The sequence below is a fragment of the Ammospiza nelsoni genome, chromosome 4, assembly GCF_027579445.1.
Source record: "Ammospiza nelsoni isolate bAmmNel1 chromosome 4, bAmmNel1.pri, whole genome shotgun sequence".
NCBI classification, from domain to species: domain Eukaryota; kingdom Metazoa; phylum Chordata; class Aves; order Passeriformes; family Passerellidae; genus Ammospiza; species Ammospiza nelsoni.
In genome coordinates, this window is record NC_080636.1 from 67,052,503 (window position 1) to 67,078,740 (window position 26,238).

At 40.0% G+C, this 26,238-nt stretch overlaps 2 protein-coding genes across 24 annotated transcripts in view; one reads left to right on the forward strand and one right to left on the reverse strand.

Annotated features, from left to right (window-relative positions):
• The window catches only part of MANBA (mannosidase beta), a 64,416-nt gene that overhangs the window by 37,734 nt on the left and 444 nt on the right, over positions 1 to 26,238 (forward strand). For 8 of the 20 annotated variants that reach the window (XM_059471421.1, XM_059471422.1, XM_059471416.1 and 5 more), the window contains 10 exons: positions 1,891 to 2,109; positions 3,338 to 3,502; positions 5,195 to 5,339; positions 11,662 to 11,804; positions 13,522 to 13,779; positions 15,976 to 19,572; positions 20,815 to 20,901; positions 21,709 to 21,883; positions 22,605 to 22,721; positions 23,641 to 23,831. In XM_059471421.1, coding sequence (XP_059327404.1) covers positions 1,891 to 2,109; positions 3,338 to 3,502; positions 5,195 to 5,339; positions 11,662 to 11,804; positions 13,522 to 13,779; positions 15,976 to 16,200 — 1,155 coding nt within the window. In that variant the 3' untranslated portion in view covers positions 16,201 to 19,572; positions 20,815 to 20,901; positions 21,709 to 21,883; positions 22,605 to 22,721; positions 23,641 to 23,831. Of the gene's footprint in view, positions 1 to 1,890; positions 2,110 to 3,337; positions 3,503 to 5,194; positions 5,340 to 11,661; positions 11,805 to 13,521; positions 13,780 to 15,975; positions 19,573 to 19,694; positions 19,734 to 20,814; positions 20,902 to 21,708; positions 21,884 to 22,604; positions 22,722 to 23,637; positions 23,832 to 26,238 lie in introns of all 20 variants that reach the window. The other 12 variants (XM_059471409.1, XM_059471414.1, XM_059471408.1 and 9 more) reach the window with 12 other exon arrangements.
• The window catches only part of NFKB1 (nuclear factor kappa B subunit 1), a 59,474-nt gene continuing 54,555 nt past the window's right edge, over positions 21,320 to 26,238 (reverse strand). For all 4 annotated transcript variants that reach the window (XM_059471400.1, XM_059471402.1, XM_059471399.1 and 1 more), the window contains exons 20-24: positions 25,495 to 25,619; positions 24,603 to 24,669; positions 24,124 to 24,296; positions 23,812 to 23,989; positions 21,320 to 22,190 (exon numbers count right to left, since the gene is read on the reverse strand). In XM_059471400.1, the coding sequence (XP_059327383.1) occupies positions 22,003 to 22,190; positions 23,812 to 23,989; positions 24,124 to 24,296; positions 24,603 to 24,669; positions 25,495 to 25,619 (731 nt within the window). In that variant the 3' untranslated portion in view covers positions 21,320 to 22,002. The remainder of the gene's footprint in view (positions 22,191 to 23,811; positions 23,990 to 24,123; positions 24,297 to 24,602; positions 24,670 to 25,494; positions 25,620 to 26,238) is intronic.

Sequence of the window (26,238 nt, forward strand, 5' to 3'; positions counted from 1 at the left end):
GCAAGCTGGGATTTCCCTTTTTTCTTTTAATCCTTTTAAGAGATGAGGAAGAGCATTTTGAGAAATTGCTCATTCCAAGCTCTTCTAATTAACTCTCTAAACTCAAGAGTTATTCTCCAAATAAAAAAATATTTAAAAAATTACTTGTCTTTAACATTTTATGATGTGTAAAGTAAGACCTGAAAGTGTAGTAGATCTTACTTCTTTTTTCCTTTCTACTTTTCGTATGTCATGAATGCCTTCACTTCTAGTGGACAAAATTCAGCTTGCCCATTAATTAATTAATCTCAATGATCAGGTTTTCTTTATCTAATTTTGTTTAAGAATACTGTGAAAAGCATTCAACAGCCCTCAGATCTTTTAATAGCAGTTGAAAAAAAATCTGTAAAGATGTTCTTTCTTCAGTATGTGACTGAGTATTTTTTGTTCTAAGCAGGTAAAGCAAAAGTGATGCTAAGCATTGAACTCATGCTGTGTAGTCATTGTATTGATTTTGTAAACAAAATATTGGTATTCTACAGTATATGAAGGCAAAGTAAAATATTTTGATATAAAATTTAAATTGCAAGTATGCAGTCCACAAACACCTGGCATCCTTAAGGAAGTCTAGTGTGATTTTGCACAAGTTTTTAAAGTTTTATGTATCCTCTTAGAAGAGGAGATTCTAGATTTCTGTACTGAGCTGTGTGTAAAGGTGTGCTTTGGTGTTTTTGTGATTAGCTACATGAGTTGGGTGGACAGTGTGTGCGCAACAAAGTGAGGTGTTCTGGCTTGGTACTTGTGCAGCATTGCCATTCAAGATGGACCCATTTTTATTTTAAATCTATAGAATAGCTTTCTGAGTGCAAAAAGGACCCATAGAGGGAGATAACTTCAGGTCCTGCATAATACAAGCCAGCTGAGGAAACCTGTAACTACCAGTAGTGGTGGACTTGGTAACTTGAAAAGACTTCTACCTTTGGGCTAAAGACTTTAGGGAATCCAGGATTTCCTACAGTAAATTGTTTCAGTTAATTATTAATTACTCACGCCAAGAAAAAAAGAAAGATGATGTGGGAAACAGGATTGTTTCTTAAAATGGGGCAGATGTCTGAGTGCATTGCTGTGTTCCAGTCAATTGCAGTAACTTGTTACTGGTAACTACACTTGGGCCTCTATCTTACTAGAAGTAGGGTGTTGAATGAATTATACCTGCAAAAGGATTCCTTCAGTACTTTGCAGACTATTGTTAAAAGATTTAATATTCTAAGTCTTCTGAGACTATAAATAAAGGCAGCTCTGAACAATTTGAAATGTAACCCTTCTTGTAATCTCATCTATCTTAGCATGCAGAGCCAGCTAAAATGACAATAACCTGTAATGATACCATGCAAGCATTAAAAGCAGAACACCTTGGATTTGTTAGGACTAAATTAAGGTGACTGTTTAATAAGAAAGGGGAAAATCATAGCCTTGTTCCTGTAAAAACAATGCAAAAGTAATAATTTTCCATAAAGAAGTCATAGTATTCTAATATTAATGTTCCTTGAGTATATATTTCACAAGGCACACTTTAAATAGCCTTCATTAAGAATTTAGAGGCATATAAAGATAGAAAATCTCTTGATGTGAGGAGAGAATCCCTCAGAAGAGCAGAGCAAGCAGAATCATGCCCAGCTGTCCTCCAAGAACATAAGTAAGAAGCTAATTAAGTAAGTAAAGATGATGAATGTTAGGACATAAAAAGGGAAAGTTCCCTAGGTGGTGACTCAGAAATTTGGAAAAAAATATGGTCTCTCTGCCCCCAAGCCTCTCTTTTCAAAAAATAGTCTATGTATTCAGATGGTAAACGTCAATCACTTTGTAAAGGGGTTGTATGTTTGTTTTGTTTTGTTTTTTTTTATATCCCAGGAAGATAAGAGTCGTCCTTTTGTGACATCCAGTCCCACCAATGGCTTGGAGTCAGTCAAAGAAGGCTGGCTCTCCCGGAATCCTTACGACACCCATTATGGTGACACACACTTCTATGACTACAGCCATGACTGCTGGAACTGGACCATGTATCCTAAAACTCGTTTTGCTTCAGAGTATGGATTTCAGTCCTGGCCTTCCTTCAGTACCATTGAAAAGGTAAGGCTGGGCTTCCACACCTTGCTGTCCCCTTTGCTCTCATTTAGTGAGAGATATGAGTCTTCTCCCAAAAAACTTCTGCATCCAAACCACAGTAATGTGTTGTTAGGCATGGTATGGCATAAGTGGGATAGAGGTGTGTGCCTGGGGAGGATGGGGATGGAGCCATTCTGTTTCCCTCCTCGGTGTTCAATATACTTACCTTGATGTTGCAAGAGGGACTTGGTTTGGATGAGAGACTACTATGAAACTGTTATTTCTGGTAGTAATTCTATTTAATGTATAGAGGAGAGGAGAGATATGACAAAAGGTGAATTGTGCTGGATTTTAAAATGTTTTGATTTCTATGTATTTACCAGTTTCTTAAATAATCTGTTTCTTAATGTATTGCATGTAAGAGGATTTGGTTTTGTCTCCATTAAATTTAGATATTGTATGTTCTGTCTTATTTATCAAAGTGGAGCAGAGACATACCATGATGTTTGTCCATTTGTCCAGGGAGAGATGTTGATATTCATGCATGCAAGCAAAAGGAGTTCATAATGTTTCTTTCAATTTGCTGGGCAAAGCCTATTAACTGAAGCATTATCAGAACATTCATCTATATGAATAACAATAAAAATTATTCAATCCAGCCTAAAAAGAAACAAATTTAGATAAGATTGTTTAGAGAGAGTAATTACAATGAAAACTTGGCAATAATAACTTAATGAGTTATGCTTGTTGTTGTCTGTAGTTGAAAAAAGCTGGTTTATGATAATTTGTTATCAGAGGCAAGTTTTGAAAATGTATAGACGTATTATTAGAATTTATACCCCTACTGACTTACATAACTTTTATACCTCAATGTGTTTGACTAGATTACATTCTTCCATATTAATGTAGGGTGTTTCTGATTTACTATGAATGCAAGCAAAACTCTGAGGTCCCTTGGCCAACCCAAACCTTAGGACAGTTAAGTTAAATGCCACTGAGCCAAAAGTTGCTCTTCTGAGTTGAATGGCAATGTGTGATTTCATTTATTTGTACAAGGAGTGTAAGCAAAGGGTGTTAGTGATTAAAAATCTTTGCATGACTGCATGAGGCACTGTAGAAATATACTACCAGTGATAAGGTTTTGGATGATATCAGTGGGCTGTAATGGATATCCTTTCCTCAATATCCTGGCTGTCATTAAATGTATAGTCTACCTTTTCATACAGATACCTTATTTTTGTGTTTTTTAAAGGTTTCCTCCCCTGAGGACTGGTCCTACACAAGCAATTTTTCTCTCCATCGGCAGCACCATGAAGGTGGCAATATTCAGATGCTTCAAGAGATTGGGCGTCATTTCAAACTTCCCCAGTGCCCAGATCCTGTAAAGCAGTTCAAGGATATGATTTACCTCACTCAGGTAATAGTGATTTTTCTGTAGAAGTAGCTGTCAGTACTTGTTCCATTAAATTCTGTCAGCTGTTCGAGCTGGGCCTGGTCCCTTCAGGAGTGTTCCATCATACAGAAAGTTTCCATTCTGAAGAACTGGAGAGTCCAGTTTGGTTTGGAGCTAGCTTGTCTCTCTTTAATTGTAGAGAGACTCCAGTTCCCATGATAGAAGGGCTGAAATAATCAGGGAGTTACCCAGAAACTGGGAGAAAGTCTGTCTGAATGTATGTGCTGCCTTGGTCCTTCTCCCCAGCTGGGCTCACATAGCTGGGGAGGATGCAGGGATGTGCTGGGCTTCCATGGTACAAGATTATTCCCAGTGCTGCATGTTACTCCCTGTTCCAGGGTGGGGATGTTTTGCTCTTCATGTGGCCCTTGTAGGCTCACTGCTTTGATTCTTCCCACATGGAAAACATAAGCTTTGGAAGCAGTATTTTTTCCAAAGAATGTAGTTCTCTATTAACCAGAGAATTTTATTTTGTTATGGACTCAAATATTGATATTTTAGTAAATGTATTTTGAGTTTTTTTCAAATCAGAAGCATGTATTTTGCTTTTCATTCATAGTAATTCAACATCATGCTTGCTTCTTTATTCTGTGCAATTTTTAAAAGATGCTAAGTAACTTTCTAATGCTGTTATGCAAATTGAAAGTGCTGTTAATTTTTGGTGTGTTTCCAGAATTTTAGAAACACTCGTGATAGAAGTAACTGCACACTCACTAAGTTTCTAATGTTTGAGAGCTGCTGTCAGCAGGTTTTATATAAAAGCAAAATTGCTTGAGCATTTCTGGCACTCTTGACAAGGGAAAAAGGATAGATGATGCTGTGAAATTGAAACCAGGGGTAAAGCTTTCACCATGAGATCCGGACTCAAAAAAGCTGGGAGAGTTTCTGTAAGGCTAAGTCTGTCAAGGCCTTATTAACAGGTGAAACAATTTAATACCAAAATAAGGATAGCAAAAAGGATAAAGAAAGCAAACTTGCTCTAGCGGTTAACTAGAAGTAATATCTTTACCTTTAAGGCTTTAACTTTATTTTAATAATTTCTTTATATTTCCCCAGCCTAATAATAAACTGTGTGAAGAACATATCAATCTGTTTAGCACCCATTGAGAACTTGGCCAATGAAAAATTCTGAAAAGTGGTTTTTAGATGTCATGAAGAAGGAGAAAAGGAGTGGGAGTGCAACTGTAAAAAGGTTGCTTTTCTGATGCACAGTTTTGACTGTATAGTGAGACTGTGAGTTGAGAATGTAGGGATTTAGACACAAAGGTAATGTATACTGAAGGAAATGCAGCTTAACATCATTTTGCAACTCGGGAGGGGGCTATTTAAATTAATGTTTAAAAAAATACTTATTTTAAATTTCATTTTAATTTCCTTGTCTTTGATTTGCCTTTCAAAGACCATTCTCACTGTATGGAAGTATCCCACATGAGATTCTTGAAGGTAACTGCTTGCAAAGCTGTTGGGAGCTGCTAGGAATAGATCTCTTTTCAGCAGAGTTCCTGCAGTGCAGGTGGATATCCTCAGGGCTCAAGTTTAAAGTTATGTGCTGTTGCTGTGAAGTCTCTGTTGTGTATCAATATATTCACACATGTTTTGAAAAAAAAAGTAAAATCCAATATGCCAAAAATAATTTTTATCTCTTTGTTGACCAAGGTGATGCAGGCTCAGTGTATAAAGACAGAAACTGAATTCTATCGTTTTAGTCAAAGTGAAATAATCAATGGAGAAGGACACACCATGGGAGCTCTGTACTGGCAACTCAATGACATTTGGCAGGCACCTTCGTGGGCTTCCTTGGGTAAGTTTTGTGACAGTCTGGTGAAAAGCACCAGCTACCAGTTGTGTTTTCCTCATCTGGAAATATCAGAATAGGAAATACAGCTCTGCTCTGTCTCTTGGGCACTTTGAACATATTTTTGTCCATCCTTTAGAAATGTATTACAGATGGGATTTATGATGTAAAAATGGAACATCTGGATTTCTTCTCTAGTCAGCTGGGGGAGAGATGGATATCTCCAAATGTGATTCATTGTCCTTAACTGTCTCAGAACTGGGGTGAATTATCTTCTCCATGATGAATTTGATTTTCATAGAACTTCATAAGATATTGCTCACCCAGCGTAGCTTCTGAGGAGCTTTTTATAGGAGATCCCTGGCTGAGATTTGATGTCTAACTTAGTGTCAGGTGAGGTGAATCACTCCTCATGACTAAATTATTCTGTTAATATGCTGTTCACACATATTTTTTTTCCTCTTAGAACACAAAACTAATCAGACATAAAAAGATATAAATCACTTAGACAGTAAGAAGTAGGGGAGGAATGAGGCAAGTGTGGCATGAGGGAAGTGGCTGTGTTTTATGTTCCAAACATTTTGTCTAGGAGTTGTTTTGAAATGGAGAACCTGTCCTGTGGTAGCTGTATAGGATTTGGATGGATTCTCTTTCAACTTTAGTTATTTCTCACATATTTTGGTTTTGAAAATTTTTATTTGAGCATTTCATGTGTAAAAAAATACGAACAAACTAGAAAAAGATAAGAAAAATATAAGACTGTCTATGGACAGTCTTGATGTGCCCTTGGAATAAAATGCCATTTGACCTGGTTTTGGGAAAAAATTAGCCCACACCATCCTCCCTCTCTTTTTCTGGGAGATGTTTGTCCCTCTCCCTTTCTGTTCTTTTTATTTTTTTCTTTTTTTGATTAGTCCAAATAAAATAGCTGCAACAACAAAGCAAAAACCAGTAGAAGAAAGAGGCTAATTTATTTAAATGATAAGGCAGTGGTCCAGCTATGATGCTCATCTTTCTGGACTTTCTAGACTTGTATTAGGAAATGGAATATCACAATGTTCACTTTTATGATTCTAGCAATAAGTGATGCTCATAGGTTTTAAGTGCCTCAAGAGAAAAAGATGCTTGGAAAAGTGTCCCTTTGTCAAGACAGGTGTATTGATAGATGTAATGGTTGTGGAGACCATAAATGTCTTTTTGAGTACAGAAATGACATCACTGTAGAATATTTATCAAATACTTGAATTATTCATATGTTGTTGAAGTTTAGAAGAAAGAAGCTCAGCAGAGATACAGCTGTCCTTTTGTTTTGTTGTATTCCCTCAGTGAGATGGGGAAAGGTTTAATATTCATTTAATTAGGCAGTGTGGTAGAGGGATTTTGAAATGCTAATGGCTGAAATTATGCAAGACTTGGGAGAAATTAGTTTTATTTGCACTTCAAAAACACGTTTCTGCATCTTGTTAGGTGGCACAGTAGTATCACCAATGAATACTTTTATTTAAATCTGTTGCTTTGCAGAAAGTCATGGTGGGGTTTACATAATTTCCGGTACAAAGCAGAAATGTTTGCACGTGGTGGGGAAGGAAGAAGGTAGCAAATGTTTCTCCTTTTAACTTTTACCTGTAAGATGTTTGCTTGGGTTGAATGAAAACACAGCACAGCGCTTGTGTCACAGTGCTTCTGGCTTCAGCTCAGAAGTAAAAAGCTTTGATCACAACGGGGTTCTGACTGTTAGCACCTAGCTGCGAAGCTGGCTGTGCCATGTTGGGTGCTTCAGCATCTCTGCAGTGTGTTTTGGTGGAGTGCTGTGACACTCCCAGACAAGCGTCACCGTGAGGTACCCAACTCAGTAGTCTTGAGATTCCCTTGAGCAGGTAACTGGCTTTTATTGCAGGTTCAATATTTAGAGCCCCTGGTGAGCCCTGGTACAGACTGTTCTGAAGAATAATTGATCTGAATTCATGAGGCTGAGGTGAGGAAAGAACTAGCAGCATGTTTCTCAGGATGCATTTAATGGTGTGAAGTGATTAATTTAAAATCATTTCAGGGAGATCTGTTTATTTGCACTCCTGCCATCAGTTTAGAAGGCTTCAGGGAAGATTCAGAAAAAAGGGTATTGTGGTCTCATGACAAACCTGATTCTGAATCCCTGTCTGAAGTTTAATACCACAGAGTGCAATTCCCTTGTTATTGTCAAGAAAAATTGAGGAACTTGGATTTCTGTAAGAATTTCTTTAAATGTGGGAGGAGGAGAAAACCACCCCAGGGCTATTTTAAAGAACTTTTGACTGTTGCCTTTGGGCATGCATGTCTGTAATAGGAAAGTTTAAACCCAGAGGTTTCTCATGATAACTTCCTGACCTCCAGACTTTTTTACATCCATTTTTGGGTGTGTGTTCATGGTGTATTTGATATGCAACTTGCCTGTTTTTAAAGAAAGGAATGTAGTTCTGGTTCTATGGAAATCAAGACAACAGAAGAACTGAAAAATACGGGCTTTTAAATTAGCTTCAGTTTTCCTTGCTGTCTGAAGTTACTTTGACAAATGTAATATTAAGATCCTGTTGCTGGAAAAGTTGTCTTTGGAAAACACTTCCTGTGTGAAACTGCTGCAGCAGTTGAGTTTTGGTTTTTTAAAATGGCTCTAGTTTTTTTGGAAAGGGAAGTACCAATATTCAAAGCTGATTTGAATTAAGAAAACTAATGATGTTTTCAAACATTCCAAAACAATGGGTGTTGAAGTGGTAGAGTGGGTTTTGAAATGGTGCAAACTTTAAAGTGTGTGGTTTGTTTGATTTTGTTTCTTGGCTGGGGATTTTGTTTGCTTGGGTTTTCCTGTGGAAGTCTGATGCCATGTTGACTCTGAGTGTGTTGTCTTCACTGTAAAGGTTTTTGAGGATCTCTGCTGCCTTGGTAGCAAACCTCCTCTCTTTCCCTCTGCAGTGTGGCTGTGTAATCCAGCTGGAAATCAAGGCACAGCAGAGGTTGAGAAGGACCCATTCAAAAAGAAACAGGATTTTCTATTACACTAAGTAGCAGAAACTGGTCTACATTAATTGCATTTTCCATTTCCATATATAAGACAGCTGAAGCCTAGATTTTCAATATGTGAATTAAGCTCAGGAAAAAATTCAAGTCAACAGGCACTGAAACCTCAGACCATGCTGGGTAACTTGTCTAAGCTTGTGGTGGGCTTTGCCTGGATTCTGCAGTTAGCAACATCTGTTGCACTGGCAATTTAATTAATTGACAATTGAAATTCCAGTAAGTCTTGTAGCAGTCCTGAGGGCTTTAGAGATTTCAACCCCTCCCAGACTCTCCCTGCCCATTTCTCATACAAGGCCCATAGCTTTTGTTTGTTGGATCAGATACTGCCCCCTTGTTTACTCTGTTTCAGATAATCCATCCCCAGTCTGAATCTCCCATCTTCTCAAGTTTAATGACTGAAGAGTAATTTGTTAGCACCCCCAATTTTGGTACTTTTATTCTTTAAACCACCAGTGTTTTCTGTCAGGAAGTGTCCTTGGAGTGCCAGAACATGCCTTTGTTCATATCACCAGGGGATCAGACCCAGCCAGCGCAGGTTTTTGAAAGGCAGGTCCTGTTTGACCAACCCGATCTCCTTCTATGGCAAGCTGATGCAGTTGGTGGATGAGGAGAGGCTGTGGTGTTGTCTGCCTAGACTTTAGTAAAGCCCGAATGCCATTTCCCACAACATTCTCCTGGAGAAACTGGCTGCTCATGATATGGATGGCTGCACCGTTCACCATGAAAACAAACTGGCTGGAAGGCCAGGCCAGGTGCGGTGGTGAGTGGATTCACACCCAGATGACTGCAGGTCGCTACTGGGATTTCCCAGGGCTCAGTACTGGGGCCAGCTCTGCTTAATGTCTTTATCAAGGATCTGACCAAAGGGTTCAAGTGTTCCCTCAGCCAGTTTGCAGTCAACACCTAGTTGGGTGGGAGTGGCAGTAAGGCTCTGCAGGAAGATCTGGACAGGGTGGATCAGTGGGCTGAGGCCAGTTGAATGAGGTTCAACAAGGCTAGGTGCCAAGTCCTGCACAAGTCACAGCAGCCCCAGGCAGTGCCACAGGCAGGGACAGAGTGCCTGGGGAGCTGCCCAGTGGGAAAGGACCCGGGGGTGCTGGTGACAGCAGCTGAACATGGGCCAGGGTGTGCCCAGGGGACCAAGAAGGCCAAGGGCATCCTGGCCTGTGTCTGCTGCCAGGAAGAGTAGGGAAGGGATTTGTCCCCCTGTACTCAGCACTGTTGAGGCTGCGCCTCAAATTCTGTGTTCAGCCCTGAGCCCCTCACTACAAGAATGGCATTGAGGTGCTGGACCTTCCAGAGAAGGGCAATGGAGCAGGGGAAGGGTCTGGAGCAGAAGGCTTGTGGAAAGTAGCTGAGAGAGCTGGGGGTGTTTAGCCTGGAGGAAAGGAGGCTGGGACACACACACACACCCCCACACAGCCCTTATTGATTTCTCCAGCTACCTGAATTGAGGTCATAGCAAGGTGGGGGTCAGCCCCTTTTCTTCATTAACAAATGACAGGATAAGAGGAAATGGCATCAAGCTGTGCCAGTGCAGGTTTAAATTCGATCGTAGGAAAAAATTCTTCACTGAAGGTGTTGTCAAACATTGGAGCAGGCTGCCCAGGGAAGTGGTGGAATCACCATCCCTAGAGGTATTTTACAAGATATACAGGTATGGCATGGGAACTTAGGGACGTGGTTCAGTGGTGCACTTGGCAGGTGAACAGTTGAATTTGATCCTAGAGATCATTTCCATCATAAATAGTTCTATAGTTCTATACTGAGAAGCACCAATATACTGAGTATGTTCAGTTTATTGACTGTCTGCTTTGAAGAAATGCAGCTGCTTCTCCTGAAGTTTTCCTCCAGCTTATCTCTCCGGTTTGCTTCAGTGCAATTAACTTGAATGCCAGTGGTGTCTTTGCTGGCAACAGACTGATCTCATAGCATAGTTCAATCTTGTGTGGGTTTTCCAGGCAGATATGAGCTTCTCTTGTTGTTTTCCAAGCTAGCTGGCTGTGAACTTGCTGAGAACAAGGTGATGTGTAAGGTGCTAAACTGGAGCTAATGCACTTATTCTTCACAAAGTTCATTCATGTTTATGTGGAGTGCAGACAAAGCCTGTTCAAGTCCCCCTGGGAAAGCCACAGCAACCCTTTTAAGACTATGCTAGATAAGTCTTTAATTAGGAGATGTTTGAATGGACTAAGAGCTTTGCACAAGAACCAAAACTAAGAGAGTGATTACTAAGATTTACAACAAACACATCTCACTGAAAATATTCTTCATACATCATAAAGCATACATCAGCTTTAAACTTGTTGTATAAACACCCAGAAACAAGAATGAAACCTGTATCTAACTTTTCTTTCCTTGTGAGATGGTGCAGCTGACTTGCTGCTTCTTTTTCATGCCATTTCAGTGACTGGATAATGGTTGAGCAAGGACAAACTTAAAATGCAGATAGTGGGTACTAGATGGAATGTTAATAGAGGAAGAAATGGATGCAACTTCTCTTTCAAAATGGTTACATGACAGTGTTGCAAAGCAAGAAAACAAAAGTGCTTTTTTTGGAGAGGATGCAGAGTTTGATGGTTTTTCCAGTTTAATGACAGATTTTCAAAGTATTAAAAGTAATGAGATACAGCTTTCCATAAAAGAAGCAGTGTGAACTGTTTGTCATGTGCCTGTCATGAATACTAACTTCCATGGAGGAGGTGGTGTCTCTAGATCCTGGCAAATTTGTTTTGCCAAGCTCACAGTTGTCTTTGGTTTGGGAACTTATTTTTGTCTTTATTGTTACTGATGTCCTCTAAGGAAGAACTGAAAGGAGGACTGAAAAAAGGGAAGAGAACACTTTGTATAAGTACCTTGTCTCTTTTTATTGTAGTGATAGTCTGTGGCAATGCCAGTGTGTTTGTCTGGATTCTCAACAGCACAGATGCTCCAGCTGCTTGGTTTATGTGGGATATGCTGTGTCAGCCTTGTCACTCGTGTTCAAGGCTTCCTTTAAGTGAATGACAGTGTAGCAGTGATAGGACAGAGACAGAGAAAAATGTAAACTTTTGGGAAGGCTCAAAGCTTGAAAGAGCATCAGATCTTTTCCAGGGCAGAGCCTTGCCTGGAAGGAAGCAAGAGTACCTTCAGTCATTCTTTGCACTTGATAGAGATGAATAAGGATGGAGGGGGATGTTGCATTGCCAATAGCAGGACCAGAAAGCACATACAGGGAGTGTGTGACAAGGCAATCTTGGATTCAGTTTCAATCTTTATTCTTTTTAACCATTTTTAGAGTATGGTGGTAAGTGGAAACTGCTCCATTATTTTGCCCAGAACTTCTTTGCACCACTGCTGCCTGTGGCCTATGAAGACAAAGGGATGTTGCACATTTATGGTGTCTCAGATCTTCATGAGGATCACAAGGTGACTTTGAGGGTAAGTGGCACCTACCTCACCACTCTTGTGTGCCTCCTGCAGAAATGTGAGAAGCTGAAACAAGCAGGTCCTTGTACAGACAAGCTTCAGAAAGGCCATGCTCAAACACTGTGAGATGCAACTCTAGTCTTTAATCTTAGGGGCAACACTATTCTTCATTAAAGTAGTGTGTAGTGCTTCACAGAAGAAGGAATTGCTTTGCTTATAGCCTATAGGTATGAGGCTGAAATGAACTATTCTGTTGAAATCTTAAAGGGATTGATGGTTAAATAGAACAAAGTGTGAAAAATGGTACCTCACTACTTAACAAAACTCTTCCCTGGTGTTAGAACTGGATAACCTGATCAAGTAGAGGGGAATAAAGGGATTGTACCATTGCTTACCAGTACTCAAACTATACAGCTTTGGGAAAAAGGACTGGATTATCTTCTGAAATATGAACAGCACATCTTTAATTGGAAGGTCACCTATGCATGGCACCACTTTGCAATTGATGCCTTAACTGTTCTCTGATAATGCTATAGAAACTGATAGGACTTTTAAGTCACTATTTGGACTGCTGTGTTTTCTTGTAGACAGCAGTCTTCCTTTTCAGCTTGTTACATTTTGTTGCTATTAATCATATGGCAGCCAGACCCCAGATGAATTTAGGGACCATTTTCCACTATGAGATACAGCTCCTGACATAAAATATATCCCATGTGAAAACAGTGTGAAGGATGGAAAAACAGACCTTGAGACCTGGAATGACTCACTAGTAGTATGAGTGTGTCAGCTCCTAGATCATTGCTCTGTCTGGTGGGCTTCCATGAATTTTCAGATTTATAAGGTTGCTTGTATGGAGTAAATTATGCTACAGAATATGGTTGTAGTTTCTGGATAGTCAGTTCTTGGAGTAGGACTGCACTTAGTGTAATTGTTCATTTCTGGTCTGAGTTATTCTAACAGACATAAATTCAGATTTTCTGATAGCACCAGAGAAGTGTTGGCAGTAGAATAGTTCTGATGAATACTGTGTATTGCACTTCAAGAAGATTTGGAACTCTTGAAAGGAGTTAAGATCTATTCCTGACTGCACACTCCTGTTAAGGCTAAAACTAACCAAAAATTTATGAAACAGAATGTTTTAATTCTCATTAAGTACTTAATTTCCAAATTATGCCCTTTTAAAAAGGGTATATTCATAATGCATGGAAGATGTTTGGGAATGTATTTTGCTATATTAATATACCCTTCATGATCCTTTTTAAGATGATGGAGCTTGCTTCTGTTTAAGAGTGATTAAGCAGAAATTCTAGTATACCCAGTTGGGTTACATCATATAATGCTGAGTAATCTCATAAAAATCCTCTGAGTTTTTTTTTAATTCAGGAAGGGAGGAAAAAGAGTCAACAAATTAGTCACTCAATAATTCCATTTCCAGCACTTCCTTGGTAGGAATTGGCAATCTCTTCCTCTCAAGGAGCCTGGAGAAAAGAAAAAAGTCTTGCAGATCAAGAGCAGCTCCAGACTGTTTGAAATGGACTTCTTGTTAGGATTTTAGAATGATCTTATTTATATGCTATATTTATTGTGTGGTTTCTTGCTAGGTGGAAATCAGCTGGTGCTGTCAGAAAAACATCTATTGTAATGAGCAATCTGAAATCTAGGATGCTGCATTGTTTTCAGAAATGTAGCCTTTCTTCTAAGCTTTGTGCTCTCTCAATGTGCTTGATAGGTCACAGTGCACGCCTGGAGCTCTTTGGAGCCCGTGTGCACCCTTGCCAAAGAAGGTGTGACTGTTAAAGCACAGAGTGCTGTCCCCATCTACAAGGAGCCCATCTGTGACCTTCTGGGAAGATGCAGAAATTGTACCAGGGAAAGCTGTGTGATTACTTTCTGTCTGGTGGGAGAAGATGGGCTCCAGAGTCCTAGGAACCATTACTTCCTTTCATCACTCAAGGATGCTGTGGGATTAGAGAAGACCCAGCTTAGTGTAAGCATCAATCATGCTAAATTACTGTATTTGGTTTTGCTAATCCTACTGGTTTGGGTTGTTTGTTGGCTGTGCAGTGTCTGATTCCACTGAATGTTCTTTCTCCTTGGTTGTTGCTATTCTGGCTTCCAGGTTGAGTTCAAAACCAGATTTTTTTCTGGTGTCACTATATGTGTATCTGAATAAGACTGCTGGGGGGGTTGTTTGTTTGTTCATGATTTTTTTGTCTGAGCTTTGTTCTGTTTTAAAGAATGAAATCTCCCTTTCATTTGTTTAGATTGTCCTCCCCCTTGCAGCATTGCTCCTTTCTTTCTTTTTGTCCCTAGACAGCAATTAGCATCATGACAAGTATTCTGGCTTGCAGACAGCACTGTATGTCAGGATGAGGTGATCCTAGTTCTGTTGAGTATGGAGTGCATTATTGTCAGCAGTATTTCCTCTGGAGGTGCTCACACTTTCACATCAGTGGAACATTGCTAACACACAAAATTGCAGTATTGCATGCTCCTTTCCTCCTCTTTCAAATCCCTACCCTCCAGTAAGGGTTCTGATTTGCATAATAGTGATTATTCTTAATAGCTGGCAAGTGTGTCAGTCTCCTAAATAGGCAAAAAACCCATTAGTGTTGTATAACATTGTCATTTAGTCAATTTGCTCCTTTTTCCTAGATTTCTTCTGCTCCTAGCAAGCTTGCTGTATATATAGAGAGCTTGCATGCCCTGTGTGTGTGTGTGCACATGTTTTATTAAACCTCACTTCTTAGCATATACAGCTTATTGGAAAATTCCTAATCATCAGATGTGCGGGATGGGGACCTTTGTGTTCTCACATTTGGCTTTGAAACTGCAGCTTTGCTCTTTAGTGCTAAACTGAACAAGGAGGGAATAGAGGTCTAATCTCTTTGAATCTGGACCAGCATAATTGCTTTACAAAAAGAAAATGGGACAGATTTTCTCTTCTTATCTCTTTCACAACAGCACAGCCTGCCTCCTGAGTGTACAAAGAAAAGAAATCAGCCTGTTTTAATTTTTTTTTTTATCTGGTGGTACAGTCTACAGTCTGAGTCATGCTGTGGGGAGGTTTTTTGTTTATTTTGGTTTGGGTTTTTGGTTTATGGATGATATCAATAAGAAAAGTTCTGCAACTGGAGCATTTTTGGAAAATTTCATTCCTTTATCTTGTAACGGTGTTGTCTTTGCAATACTAACTAATAAGGATAGCTAGCAAGGATAAATGCAAAGTGGTCATTTTAAGAAATGCAGCTGTGATTAAAAAAATGACTGTTGGGAGAAGCTGGTATGTCTATACTTAGTTACTAATTAACTAACTAGGCTTTCAAGTACATTGCTAATCCAAGAGCTACAGTTCCTAGCATTGCTTTTAAAAAGCATCAAAAGCATTAGTATTACTTCAAGAAACAAAATGTGTAGAGGATGTGTGCTTTTTCTTAAAAATGAATAGCATTGCTTTTCTTGTAAGCAGAATATGATGCTTGTACTGACTATAATTTGTCTTCTTTTTATAGATGGTTAACTGGTATTTGAAAGCTATGTAGCATAATCTTTCATTGTGGTGAATGGGGAGTGCTGCATGAGAATGCATCCTGGCTGGGATTTAAGGTCTCTCTGAGATTTAAGTGCTGATGGAACTTAATACAAAACATTATACCTTGACCTTACATTTTACATTTTTTTTGTAATATATAACTAAATTAACTATGAGGGCTTTACTGCCATGATGCATTAAGATGAGATGTCTTTCTGTCTTACTGGGATTTTTACCATCTTTGTCTTTTGTGTATTTCTATTCTGTTTATAATTGAAAGGCAAGCTCTTTCAGCAGATGTGAACTGGTAAGTTGAGTGAAGTGTTGGTGAAAGGACAAATCTCTTTCACTGCAGTAAGTACAGGATACCAGTACTATGTAGAACTCAGATTACCATTTACTCAGTTATTCTCATAAGAAGATGGCAAAGTGATAATACTTCTTGGCATTTTTCCAGTCTGTAGTATTCTGTAGGAAGGCTCTAGTAACATTTGCAGTTTTTACATGATTCTTAGATATGAAGAATACTACTTTTGATGAGATGTGATTGTTCAGCCTACTGGTATGCAGGTCTTTCCCAGTTTGGGTGTAACTGGAGTCTTCTTTGACATGTATTTTTTTAATAATACATATTTTTTATTTCTCTTTCAGGCCTCTGTGTCCCAACAAGATGGCATTTATATATTTGTTCTTCAGACCACTGCAATTGCTCCTTTTGTTACTTTGGATGTAGGGAGTATAAAAGGCAGATTTAGTGATAATGGTTTCCTTATGACTGAAAAGAAGAAAACAGTTGTCTTTTATCCTTGGGAACCTACTAGTGTTGAAGAGCTAAAAAGTTCACTAATCTTGACCTCTCTACTGGATGTTGTCTGAGAATACTTCATTTCATTCTAGATAAAGAGTGAAACAGGAGGAGAAATAAAAATTAGAAGAATTTCATTGAAATTTCATTTCTCTGAAGTGACATGCACTTTGAACTGGCTAAAGAATATACTGTGTCTTCTTATCTTGTGAATTGTAACTGCTGGTTCATTGTAAAGATACCAACAGCCAAGCTTACATATAATGTATGTGGTGTATTGAAAACACATCCATATTTTTTTCTAGTTTCACTATGCTGCAAGTGGAAATTCAGTTTAGGATACCAGTAAGGTGTATGCTGAGAGCAAGGGAGAAGGATAGGGAGTGAAGCTGGGACTGCCTCCAGCCACTCCATGGGCAGGTTGCTAAACATTTGGCTTGTCTGTCAGCCTTGGTTTGGAATGCAGCTGGGGTCTTGCTGGTGTTCCACAAGGATCCTCTGTCCACCCAAGCAAATATTAATTTTCTTGCAAAGCAGAATCAGCATGGCAGTAGGTGGAGTTTGAAGGAGCTCTGCCACTGATGTCCATCGCTGTTGTAAAAGCAGCACGTGGGCATTGCTCACTGGTGGTGGGGGGTTCTGGGGTACGTGTGGGGGCAGCAGCTGTGTGTTCCACTGGAGAACTCAGACTCAGTTTGAGTTGTGATCACAGTTTTAATGAGCATGTTGATACTTTGGTGTTAACCAAAGCTGACATACTCCTGAGCGAGAGGAAAAACTTAGAGATGAAAGGGAAATGATTAATGAGAGTTTCTTACAGATGCTTTATTGGGTCACCAAAACAACTAACTGCAGTTGCATCTGCTTCAAAACAAGTCCTAGTTAAAAGAAAACATGAAAACAATCAAAATATGGATGTGTATGTGCCAATGTTAATAGATTTTGTAAAATAGATAGGGAAAATGACAGTCATGAGTAAAACTTAACAAATGCGGGCGTTGACAAAGGAAATGAAAAGCTGTTCTGAGAGGCATCATGGGCCAACAATACCAGAAAAATCCTTCAGTTTTTTTGGTGTCCTGGAATCAAGGTGGAATCAAAGCAGCAGTAAAGTCAACATAAGATAAGAAAGAACAAATGTAGAGAAAATATGATTCATATATACTGCTGCAGTGTATTAGGAAGAGGGCAAGTCTGTTGATGTCTTTCTTTTACATTGATGGAGAAATGTCTCTTCCAGCAACATCTAGATAGAATTTCAAAATGGCACTTAACAGTGTTAAATAAATAAAACTTTGGAGGAATCACTTGTTTAGAGACAATCAAGAGGCCTATCTGGAGGTCAGTGATATTTGTTCATCTCAGCAAATGAGTGAAGTTTAAGATATGTAGAAAAACTTTTGGATTGCTAGAAGCAAAACCCATTCATTAATTATTAATTTGGATAACTGTGACCTCATCTAGCCTGTCACAATTTTTAGGCAAAATCTTGAAAGGAAATGATGTGGTACATGATCAATAAACGATGAAGTGGCTATGCAAATAAAGTCTACCAGCATAGTTAAACATAACAGCATTCTATTATTTTTTCCCTGTTGCTTTCTGCAGTTACCAGATTGACATAGCAAGGTTTGGGATATTTTAAAAATTACTGCTGTTTTTGAAGGTCAGGAGCTCCCTAAGTAGTAGGTCCATTCTTTCTCAATGAAAATCTTTAATTCAGCACTAGGTGCCATTGTGAAAGATTAGCAATTGCTTAAGCCAAATGCTTGAACTCAAAACAGAATTTAAAGGGGAAGGTTGACTTCCATTATTGTTTTAATATCCTTAATATGTTCTTTTGGTTTCCTGGTGTTGTAGTAGGTGTGTGTTTATAGAAGCTGTTCTCTCACCGTGCAGCAGAGGCTGTAAGGTGTACTTTGGTTAACCATTGTTCCTTTGGCAGTGCCATCCTGTGCTGTATTGGTTACATTGTTCTGCCTTTGTCTCAGATCTGGGCAGAGATAGGAAGGCAGCACTGGTAGCCTGTACTCCTGTCAACACATCCATCTTGCCAGCTGGGTGTTGTTACAGCTGCAGCCGCTGTAACCTGTATTGCCAGTTCTGTCTGATGGGGGTTTGGCAGCCGGAGCCTTAGGACAGCATTTGGTAGCTGTGATGCTTGTCCTCAGTGTCATTACATTATTGGTGGCAGCAGCAGAGGGGACTGGCCCTGTCAGTGTTCCTTCAGGGTACTTCCTTGCAATGTCTTGTTAAGGACCAGGGAATTCTCTTGTGCTCATGGCCTTTGTTTGCTCCTGGGCCCCTCTGGGCTGTTCTCCACTGATGGCAAAAGCAGCAGCCAGAGTGCCCCACAGCCATGACAAATGCCCTTCCAGAACAGAACTTGAGAGCAGGTTTAGGAAGAACACTGTATGGTTTTGGCTAATCTGTTGTCCTAAAAGCATTCTCTGGCTGGGATTTAGCTGTGAACACATGCTGGGCTCACAGAGGCCGTTTTGAGCTTTGGAGGGCAGCTGTTTGTACTTCCTGCCACACAAGGAAGACTTATTTTGCTCCAGTTTACTGGAGCGTGTCCTTGGAAGCTTTTTCAAGTTCTGCATTTTCTCCGGGAAAAGAAGCATGCAAATGTATCTAAAAATTGCTCTCTAAGTAAGTGTTCATAGTTAGTCTTTCTTGTTACCTGCTGTTTGCATACCTTGTGATCTGGACAAATATTCTGCCTTGAAGCACATCTTTCTCAGTACTTTTTACTTCTGTTAGTTAGTTCCCTTTTGGTTTTGGAGATGTGTAGCAGAGACCTTTTCATTAACTTGAACCAGTGTCAGGAGCAGAGAGATGGGCCAGTGAGTTTCTTATTTTCAGTACAGGAGAGCTGGGGTTTGAAGCTTACAAGCCAGTCTTTTTATTGTCAGAATCATTGTTTTCTTTCTTACCCACTTAGGATACCAGGAATTCATGGTTTGAAGTTTTTAGGACAGGTTTCAGTCCAAGAGTTGTGTTTACATAACCTTGCTTTCCAGTCAGATATTACAAGGTAGCAAAACAAAACCCCCAAATTAATTCAATTAGTGTGGAAAACCAAAACTTAAATGAAAAAAGGCCATCTCTGTAAGAAGTAGTCAGTCAGCAGAGACCTGTAATACCTGAACTAGTGCTCTTCTGCATTGTGCCTATGGCAAGGGTGATTGGATGGCTAAAAAATTCTATAGTAGTTTGATTTAAATGAGGCCATGGAAAAACATACTCCAGCCTGGGTCTAAGTGGGATATCAGGCTGCTTCATAATGCTGAAAGGAGGAAATCAACTCCTTGGTAATTAACTTGTGTTGTCTTTTCCTGTAGGAGTCTTTTGGAGCCAGCAAAAGTTTGGACTAACCATTGGCCTCTAGAACTGCCTTATTTCAAGGCATGATCACCCAGAAACACCAGAAGCTGTGGATGGTGAGTGAGTATTGACCATAAACTAGCAAATGGGCACCAGCATTCCTGTCACTTTACTTGGGGGAAGCAAGAAGAGTGGCTCTTTTTTCTTAAATGTGTGAAAAAAGCGTTTTACTTTCCAGGCAAGGGAGAAAAGACAGTTCATACACCACTACATGTAGGTAAGATTCTTATCCTCCTGCAGTCCATAGAATCTCAGAGTGCTGCCTAGGTCTTCCAGTGATTTCCAAGTTTGTACATACATGCCAAGATGATGCCAGGAAACATACAACTGTAGCAGCTAATCTAAAATCAAGGGCAGTTGAACTTTCTGAATCATTCATTTCATATCAAATGCAGAGAACATCTGAAGAGATCTCTTGTTACAACTTTTGCTGCTTTCAACAATTTTCTGTTTATTACTGCAGCAGAGTAGCAGAATAACAGAGCAAGCTCTATTCCACTGCACATACAGATTAAGTTTGGAGGTTTCTCTCTTTAAGCCAGGTGTAAACAGATGTGCTCAGCAACAATTTTCTATCTCTAAAAAAAGGGGGAAAAACCAAAAAAGATTAAAGTCTTTTTTATTAAATACAATGAAACTGAGAAGCTGCCAGGCTGCCATTTAAAGCACTTCCATACATAGGGCCTAGGGGACCTGCTGTGCATGATCGCTAACCTGATAAACAGCTATTATGCAACATCTGGTCACAAAGTGCTTTAAGGAAATACAGATCCAGGTGTCTCCTGGTGGTTTAAAAGCTGAGCTGGTCAGAACTAAAGCTAAAAGTTGTGCATAACAGCCAGGGTGCCCTAGTGACCTGCAGCATTGTAGAAACCTCAGTAAAAATCTCTGCCAGCCCCCTGAGCTGTGCTGGAAATTCTTTGGAAGCAGAAGGTGTGTTTTACTTGAACAGCAGCTCTCCTGGGGCCCAAAAAGCCCCTCCACTCCTGGAAATAGAAGAACTTTTGCCTGTTTCTATTAGAGCTGGAATACAAAGAGAACACTGGAGAAGTACATTAATTGAACAAAAATCTATATGCCTTAGACACTGCCTGGATGATTATACATACAAGAACTGAAAGAACGAATGAATGGCACTTTTAATCTTCTTCTCTGGAAGTAATTAACATTCTCAGTAATTCAGCCGGATTATAAAATAAATTCACAAGTTTTTTTCGTTACTCATCATTTAATTGATTACAGCAGCTACCACTCTAAACATAACCATTTTCAAGGTTTATTTTGATTCATTTTCTCAGGAGTGACACCCAGGTTACTGAATACTGAGCTGAGCCAAGAACCACCCTGTCAATGCTCCTTCTTTGTGCCAAAAAAGTTGGCTAGAGGTAAGTGACAGTGGTACAGGACACTCACCATCTCAGAATTGATGTCAGACAAGAAGAAACACTGCTCATGAGCACAGTTACTACAGGAGATTCTAGATAGCCCAAAGGAGAGCTGTCTCATCAGAAATTTGCTGAAACACTAAATAGTTGGTTTCAGTGTAAATGATTCTCTGCTGCCATAATAAGAACTAAAAGAAGAGGCCTTAATCTCAAAGTACAGATGCTCAGCAGTAGCTGATGGTCCTGCTCTCCCTCCATGAAAGACACTTCAGGCTTAAGACAGGTGGCTTGCAACCTTTCATTTTAGTGCTTGGAAATCAGCATGATCTTGTATCGATGCCTAAAATAGAGATGCTAAATCTTCAATACCTCTACTTGAAAAGTAATGTAAGAATCACAGCAGGCACAGACAGGAGCATTAATTTTGGGGTTTTATTATAAAAGTAAAATAAAAATAAGCATTTAAAAAGCACGCTTTTCCAAAAAGGAACAGATATAAAAAAAACTATTTACAAGTAGGAAAATGCCAAACTTGAAAAATTTTTGAATAAGAGGCACCAAAGTTAAGTTTAAATACATTATTTGAAATATACAAGATTCTTTTAGGATTCTCTTTTTTTGCTAAGTTGTCTCTGTTGTGATTAATGATTTTTCTTTGCCAGCTATTTTATAAGCTGTTTGCATGCAACTGTGCTGCAAAAATTATGAAGAGAGCAGCTAGAAACTGTATCCTCTGATTGCTCCTGTGCTTAACCTCTTTAGTAAATTTGTATTATGCATTAACAACTTCTTTTTCATCTGTAAAAGAAAATCCTCACAGACCAGGGAAGTTCAGTAAGTCTTTGACGACATCCAGACCTGTGTATTAATGCAGCAGTGGAGCCCTGGTTGTTGTAAATGGCTTGTAAATGAACACAATTAAATGTACTTGAGGAAGGAAGCAGTGGCTAGGAGTCACATGCTGCAGTTGCCATTTGTTCAGGTGAGATTCTTCCAGTGTACTTTTGGTTGTGAGTTCCCTTCCCTCTGGCCAGGATGACACTGATGTAATTTGAAATGTCCCATTTCTTCCTGTAACTGCATCTTGCCAACTGAAGATTACTAGTCAGCTATGTAATTGCTTTGCCCTGAGCTTTGATGTCCACAGCCCAGGGCCATTTTGCCAAGTGTTAGTGAGGACTTGCTGCTCAGAGAGTCTGAGTAGGTGAAGCTCAGCTTGCGGAAGGAGGTCTCCACACCACTGTCACACACACTTTCAGGGTCTTGGAATCTGCTATTGTAGAGCTCACCTGACGGACAGAGAAAAGGGAAACATCATTTGTGTGGCTTGAGCAAGGTTGCTTTGAGGCATATAAAGGCATATAAGGCATATAAAGCAACAGGGTCAAGCTCTTCAATAGGAAAATAGGTCTAACATGAGGTATTGTAATAGGAAAAGCTGTACTGACTGTTTCCAGGCCACTAAAGCATGTGATCTGATGTACTACTGGCAGAGATCAGCTTGCAGTTGGAGGTTGGATGGGATGAGAAGCCTGGTGCTCTACTGACATTAATGCTGTCACTGCAGTTGGGTCAGCACTCTGCCCAACTGTGGTGATGACAGGGCAAAAGGTTTTCTGGTTCTCAGAGTCACACTCTGTGCAAGTGTGCAACTCCAGGATGAGGCTCCTAAAACTTCTAATTCATGTTATTTCAACTTACAGATTTCTTTTTGAGAGCTTTCATCTAGTAAGTGACCCCAAAATAGGAACAAGTCAGTAGCATTCATCACCTGGGCAGGATCCACAGAAGGAGTGCCTGACTGTAAGCTGGAACTGAAGGTACGATGTGGGATCAGTGTGGCTAAAACAGTGCTGGTACCTTAAGAGTTCAGTCTTGTTCTTCTAAGCAAACATCTTAAACTGTGAGATGCCCTCTATGTTGCAGAGGGAGCAGAACCCCTCTTACCCTTCAAGATGAATCTAAAGGGGCAGTATGTGTACAAGCACATTTTTGGGTGGGTGTGAAGGTTTATTCCATGACTGACCAAACGGTTTTCCATAGAGAATAAATTGGCAATGTTAGATTGGAATGGAGTGACTGTGGTGTTTCTTTTTTCTTACTAGAAATACCTACAATGTTTTTACACAGGTTGTAAGTTTCCGCATTTGGCTACAGGCAGCACTAGCAGTGTTTGAACAGGAAAAAACAAACAGTTTTGTTACTAAACCTGGCCAGGCAATGACTGAACAGCCCTGATAGCAAACTTCTCACAATCTCTCTTAGAAGAGTTCCCTTCCCAAAACCACTGTAGAACCTCTGTCATTGAAGGTGCTCAGAACTCAACTGGACATACCATGGGCAACCTCTTGTCATGTTCCACTGGCCCTGCTCTGAGCAGATAGTTGGCCAGCAGGACTCCTTGAGGTCCTGTGTAACCTAAGCCATCCCCAGTTTCTTTGCCTACAGAACACTGGGCCATTTTGGAGTGCTACACATTGTGGAAGGAGAAATTTAATACTGAAGTCTTGCCAAAAAGTTTAGGAGCCCAAAACTTTTTTGTTTATCCAGCTGTGGGGTGGGTGGTGGGGGGAAGTCAAAAGCACAGATAATTGCCTATATTCCCAGTACATCCAAGGCATTACCATTAGCAAATGGCAGGTGTCTGGTTTTAGCAAAGGGCAGCAGTAGAATGAATGCTGTCATGCAGGCATGCTGATTCAAGTGATTAATTTTTCCTCTCTTTTCTATGTCTAGCAGATATCTATGATGACAGGAGTCACACTGCAGTAAAATATTTCTGGAACCAGTAAGCAGGTGAAGCAGTGTGTGCAAGAAGGTGTGCAATCCTAACAGTCCTGGATAGAGTGGAGAGGGAAAACTGAAAAAAATCTTAAATAAAGCTGCTCATATTTTTGCTGTCAGTTTTACCTGTCTCTCCATTTGCAAAGGTGAGTGGTGATGATAATGGAAGAGATTTTGCTGTGCTGTCCTCCAGGGGAGGCGGTCTGTGTGAGATGGACAGTGCTTCCTGAATTATTTCTATGGCTTCTGTGTGATCCATCTGTCTCAAAGCAGCGATCAGCTCTTGAACTGTACCACCAGACACCTGAAAGAGCAGACATCGGACACTCAGCATGATCCAGGCTGGCTAAAACTGCAGGGCTGCACTGTCTCACTGTGCAGGAGAACAAGGCTCTCTACGTGTATCAATGTTCTTTATAACCTGTTACAGCACATTACCTCATAGTTATCCAGCAGGGTCTTCGATGGGGAAGGGCTCAACCTGAAGGCATTATTAAGTATGCCAAGACCCAGTTTTTGTGCTAGGGTGGACCAGTTTTTGGTTGGATCAGGCAATTCCAATAGTTTGTAAAGCTGCATCTTGGAATTCTCATTCAGCTCTCTCAAATGTCCTGGGGAACAGAGAAATACGTTAGTTTATTATTTATACAAAACATGCACCAGTTCATTTTTAAGCAGAAACAAAGCCAAACTGAGAGTTCAATCTCAGCATTTACAAATGTATTGCTGCAATACTGCAAATGTACTCCTTGTCCTTGACACATCTTAAGGGGATCATGCTCATTGCATGAGTGAGGGGGTGGGAGGGCACATCATCTCTCTCAGCAGCTCAGTTACAAGCAGGGCAATGTCTTCTGCCACTACTCTTTCAGTACTCAGTTACTAGAGGGATATTGTCAAGTCTTTATAGGTGTTACCTTGTGTGAGTAAGTCCTCCAAAACCTCTGCTGACTCGTAGGGTTTGCCATTTAATATGTCATACACCTAACAGAATACAATAAAGTCAGTATTTAGCAGAAATCTGGTTAGTGTCCATTAAGTCTCAGCAGTCTTCTATAAAATTCCATCTGTAAATGAGCATTCTTTTTCTCTCCCAGGCTCACTATGACTAAGGATACTGTACAAAAACCTGTGCTAAACTTTAGGGAGAAATCTTGAGAAGTTAATCTCCCTTTATTTTAAGCTGGGTCATCTGGCAACTATTTTCAAGACACAGAGGAAGTCTTGGCAGTAAATAAATGGCAGTAGCAGAGACTAGGCAAGGAGCAGCTGCCTGCTGCTGCAACCAGTCATTTAAAACTGGGTTAGATTTTCACCTAAGCTTGGTACCGCTCCCCAGCTCCAGATGAGCAGAGATGCTGACTGCTTATCCTTTACATTCACACCAAGCCACATGCACAATAATCAGCTCAGTCACTGTTGGGGTAGAACACAGAAGTGCATTTTCCCACCTCACACAGGCTGCAGTTCTGAAGAACACTCAGCAAAGAAACCCCTTGGAAATGGGCCTTCAATCACAAGCTGCCCACCCAGGTAAATACTTTCCCACACTGAAGACTCTAGAGCAACTGCTTCAAGAACTGCCTGGTCATTTCTGTTCAGCAGCCTTAGTTCAGTGGAGCTTTCTTCCAATGCTGTTTCATCAGGGGAGTTTTATGGCTGAATTAGCCTAATTTTTGATGGCAAATTCATCGAATTAATTGCAATAATTTTGGATGCAATGAAAGGAGCTGGCTGAGAGAGCTGAACTATCCTTTATAATTAGAAAAAAAAACAACAAAAAGCTAAAAGAGAAAACAGACCACATACCTCAGACGTGGCTGCCATATCCAGTGGTGTTGTTCCAGGCACAATCCCTTCATCATCATCATCATCATCTTTCACAGAGTCTAGATCAAACAATGGCTCAAAGTTCTCAATGTGAGGATTGGCACCTGAAAAACAAGGAGGGGGTGTGGGAAAAGGGGTTCAAGTTGCTTCTCAATAATATTTAAAATACGTTTTCTATGTACTGAATGGCAAATCAGCTAATTTACTCCAGGTGAATGATACTTTATATTAAGCTAGCAAGTGGCTCTTTTTTTCAGTTACATTTAAATGCTGTCACATCTCTGTACAATGCTACTCTCCATTATAAAGAGGGAAAAAAACTGATAAGCTGAGCCTTAGGGCCCAGAGAAAGAGCTCTGGTTGTATCAGCTGACTCCCAGTCCCACGTTGCCTCACACAGCACAGCATGTATGTGATGAAGGGATGGTGTGGTGCTGCTTTTTAGTGTCAGAGAAAGTGAGGGTGTTTTTTAAAAGACCAAGCAGGCAGTCTCAGCAATGGGAGGCTTGGGTTTCTGTTTCAAAGGAGAAAAACTAGGTTTAAGTACAATTGACAAAATGTTCCAGTAAATACTCCAACCTAATTCTTCCCAAGTGACAGCAGTAGGAGACACTACAAGCTCATGCTTCAGTGATGGTAATTTTTTTTGGCTTTTTCTTTCTAAAGCAGTCCAACACTTATCCCAGATACATAAAAAGATCTCTTCTCTGCTTCTTCAGCTAT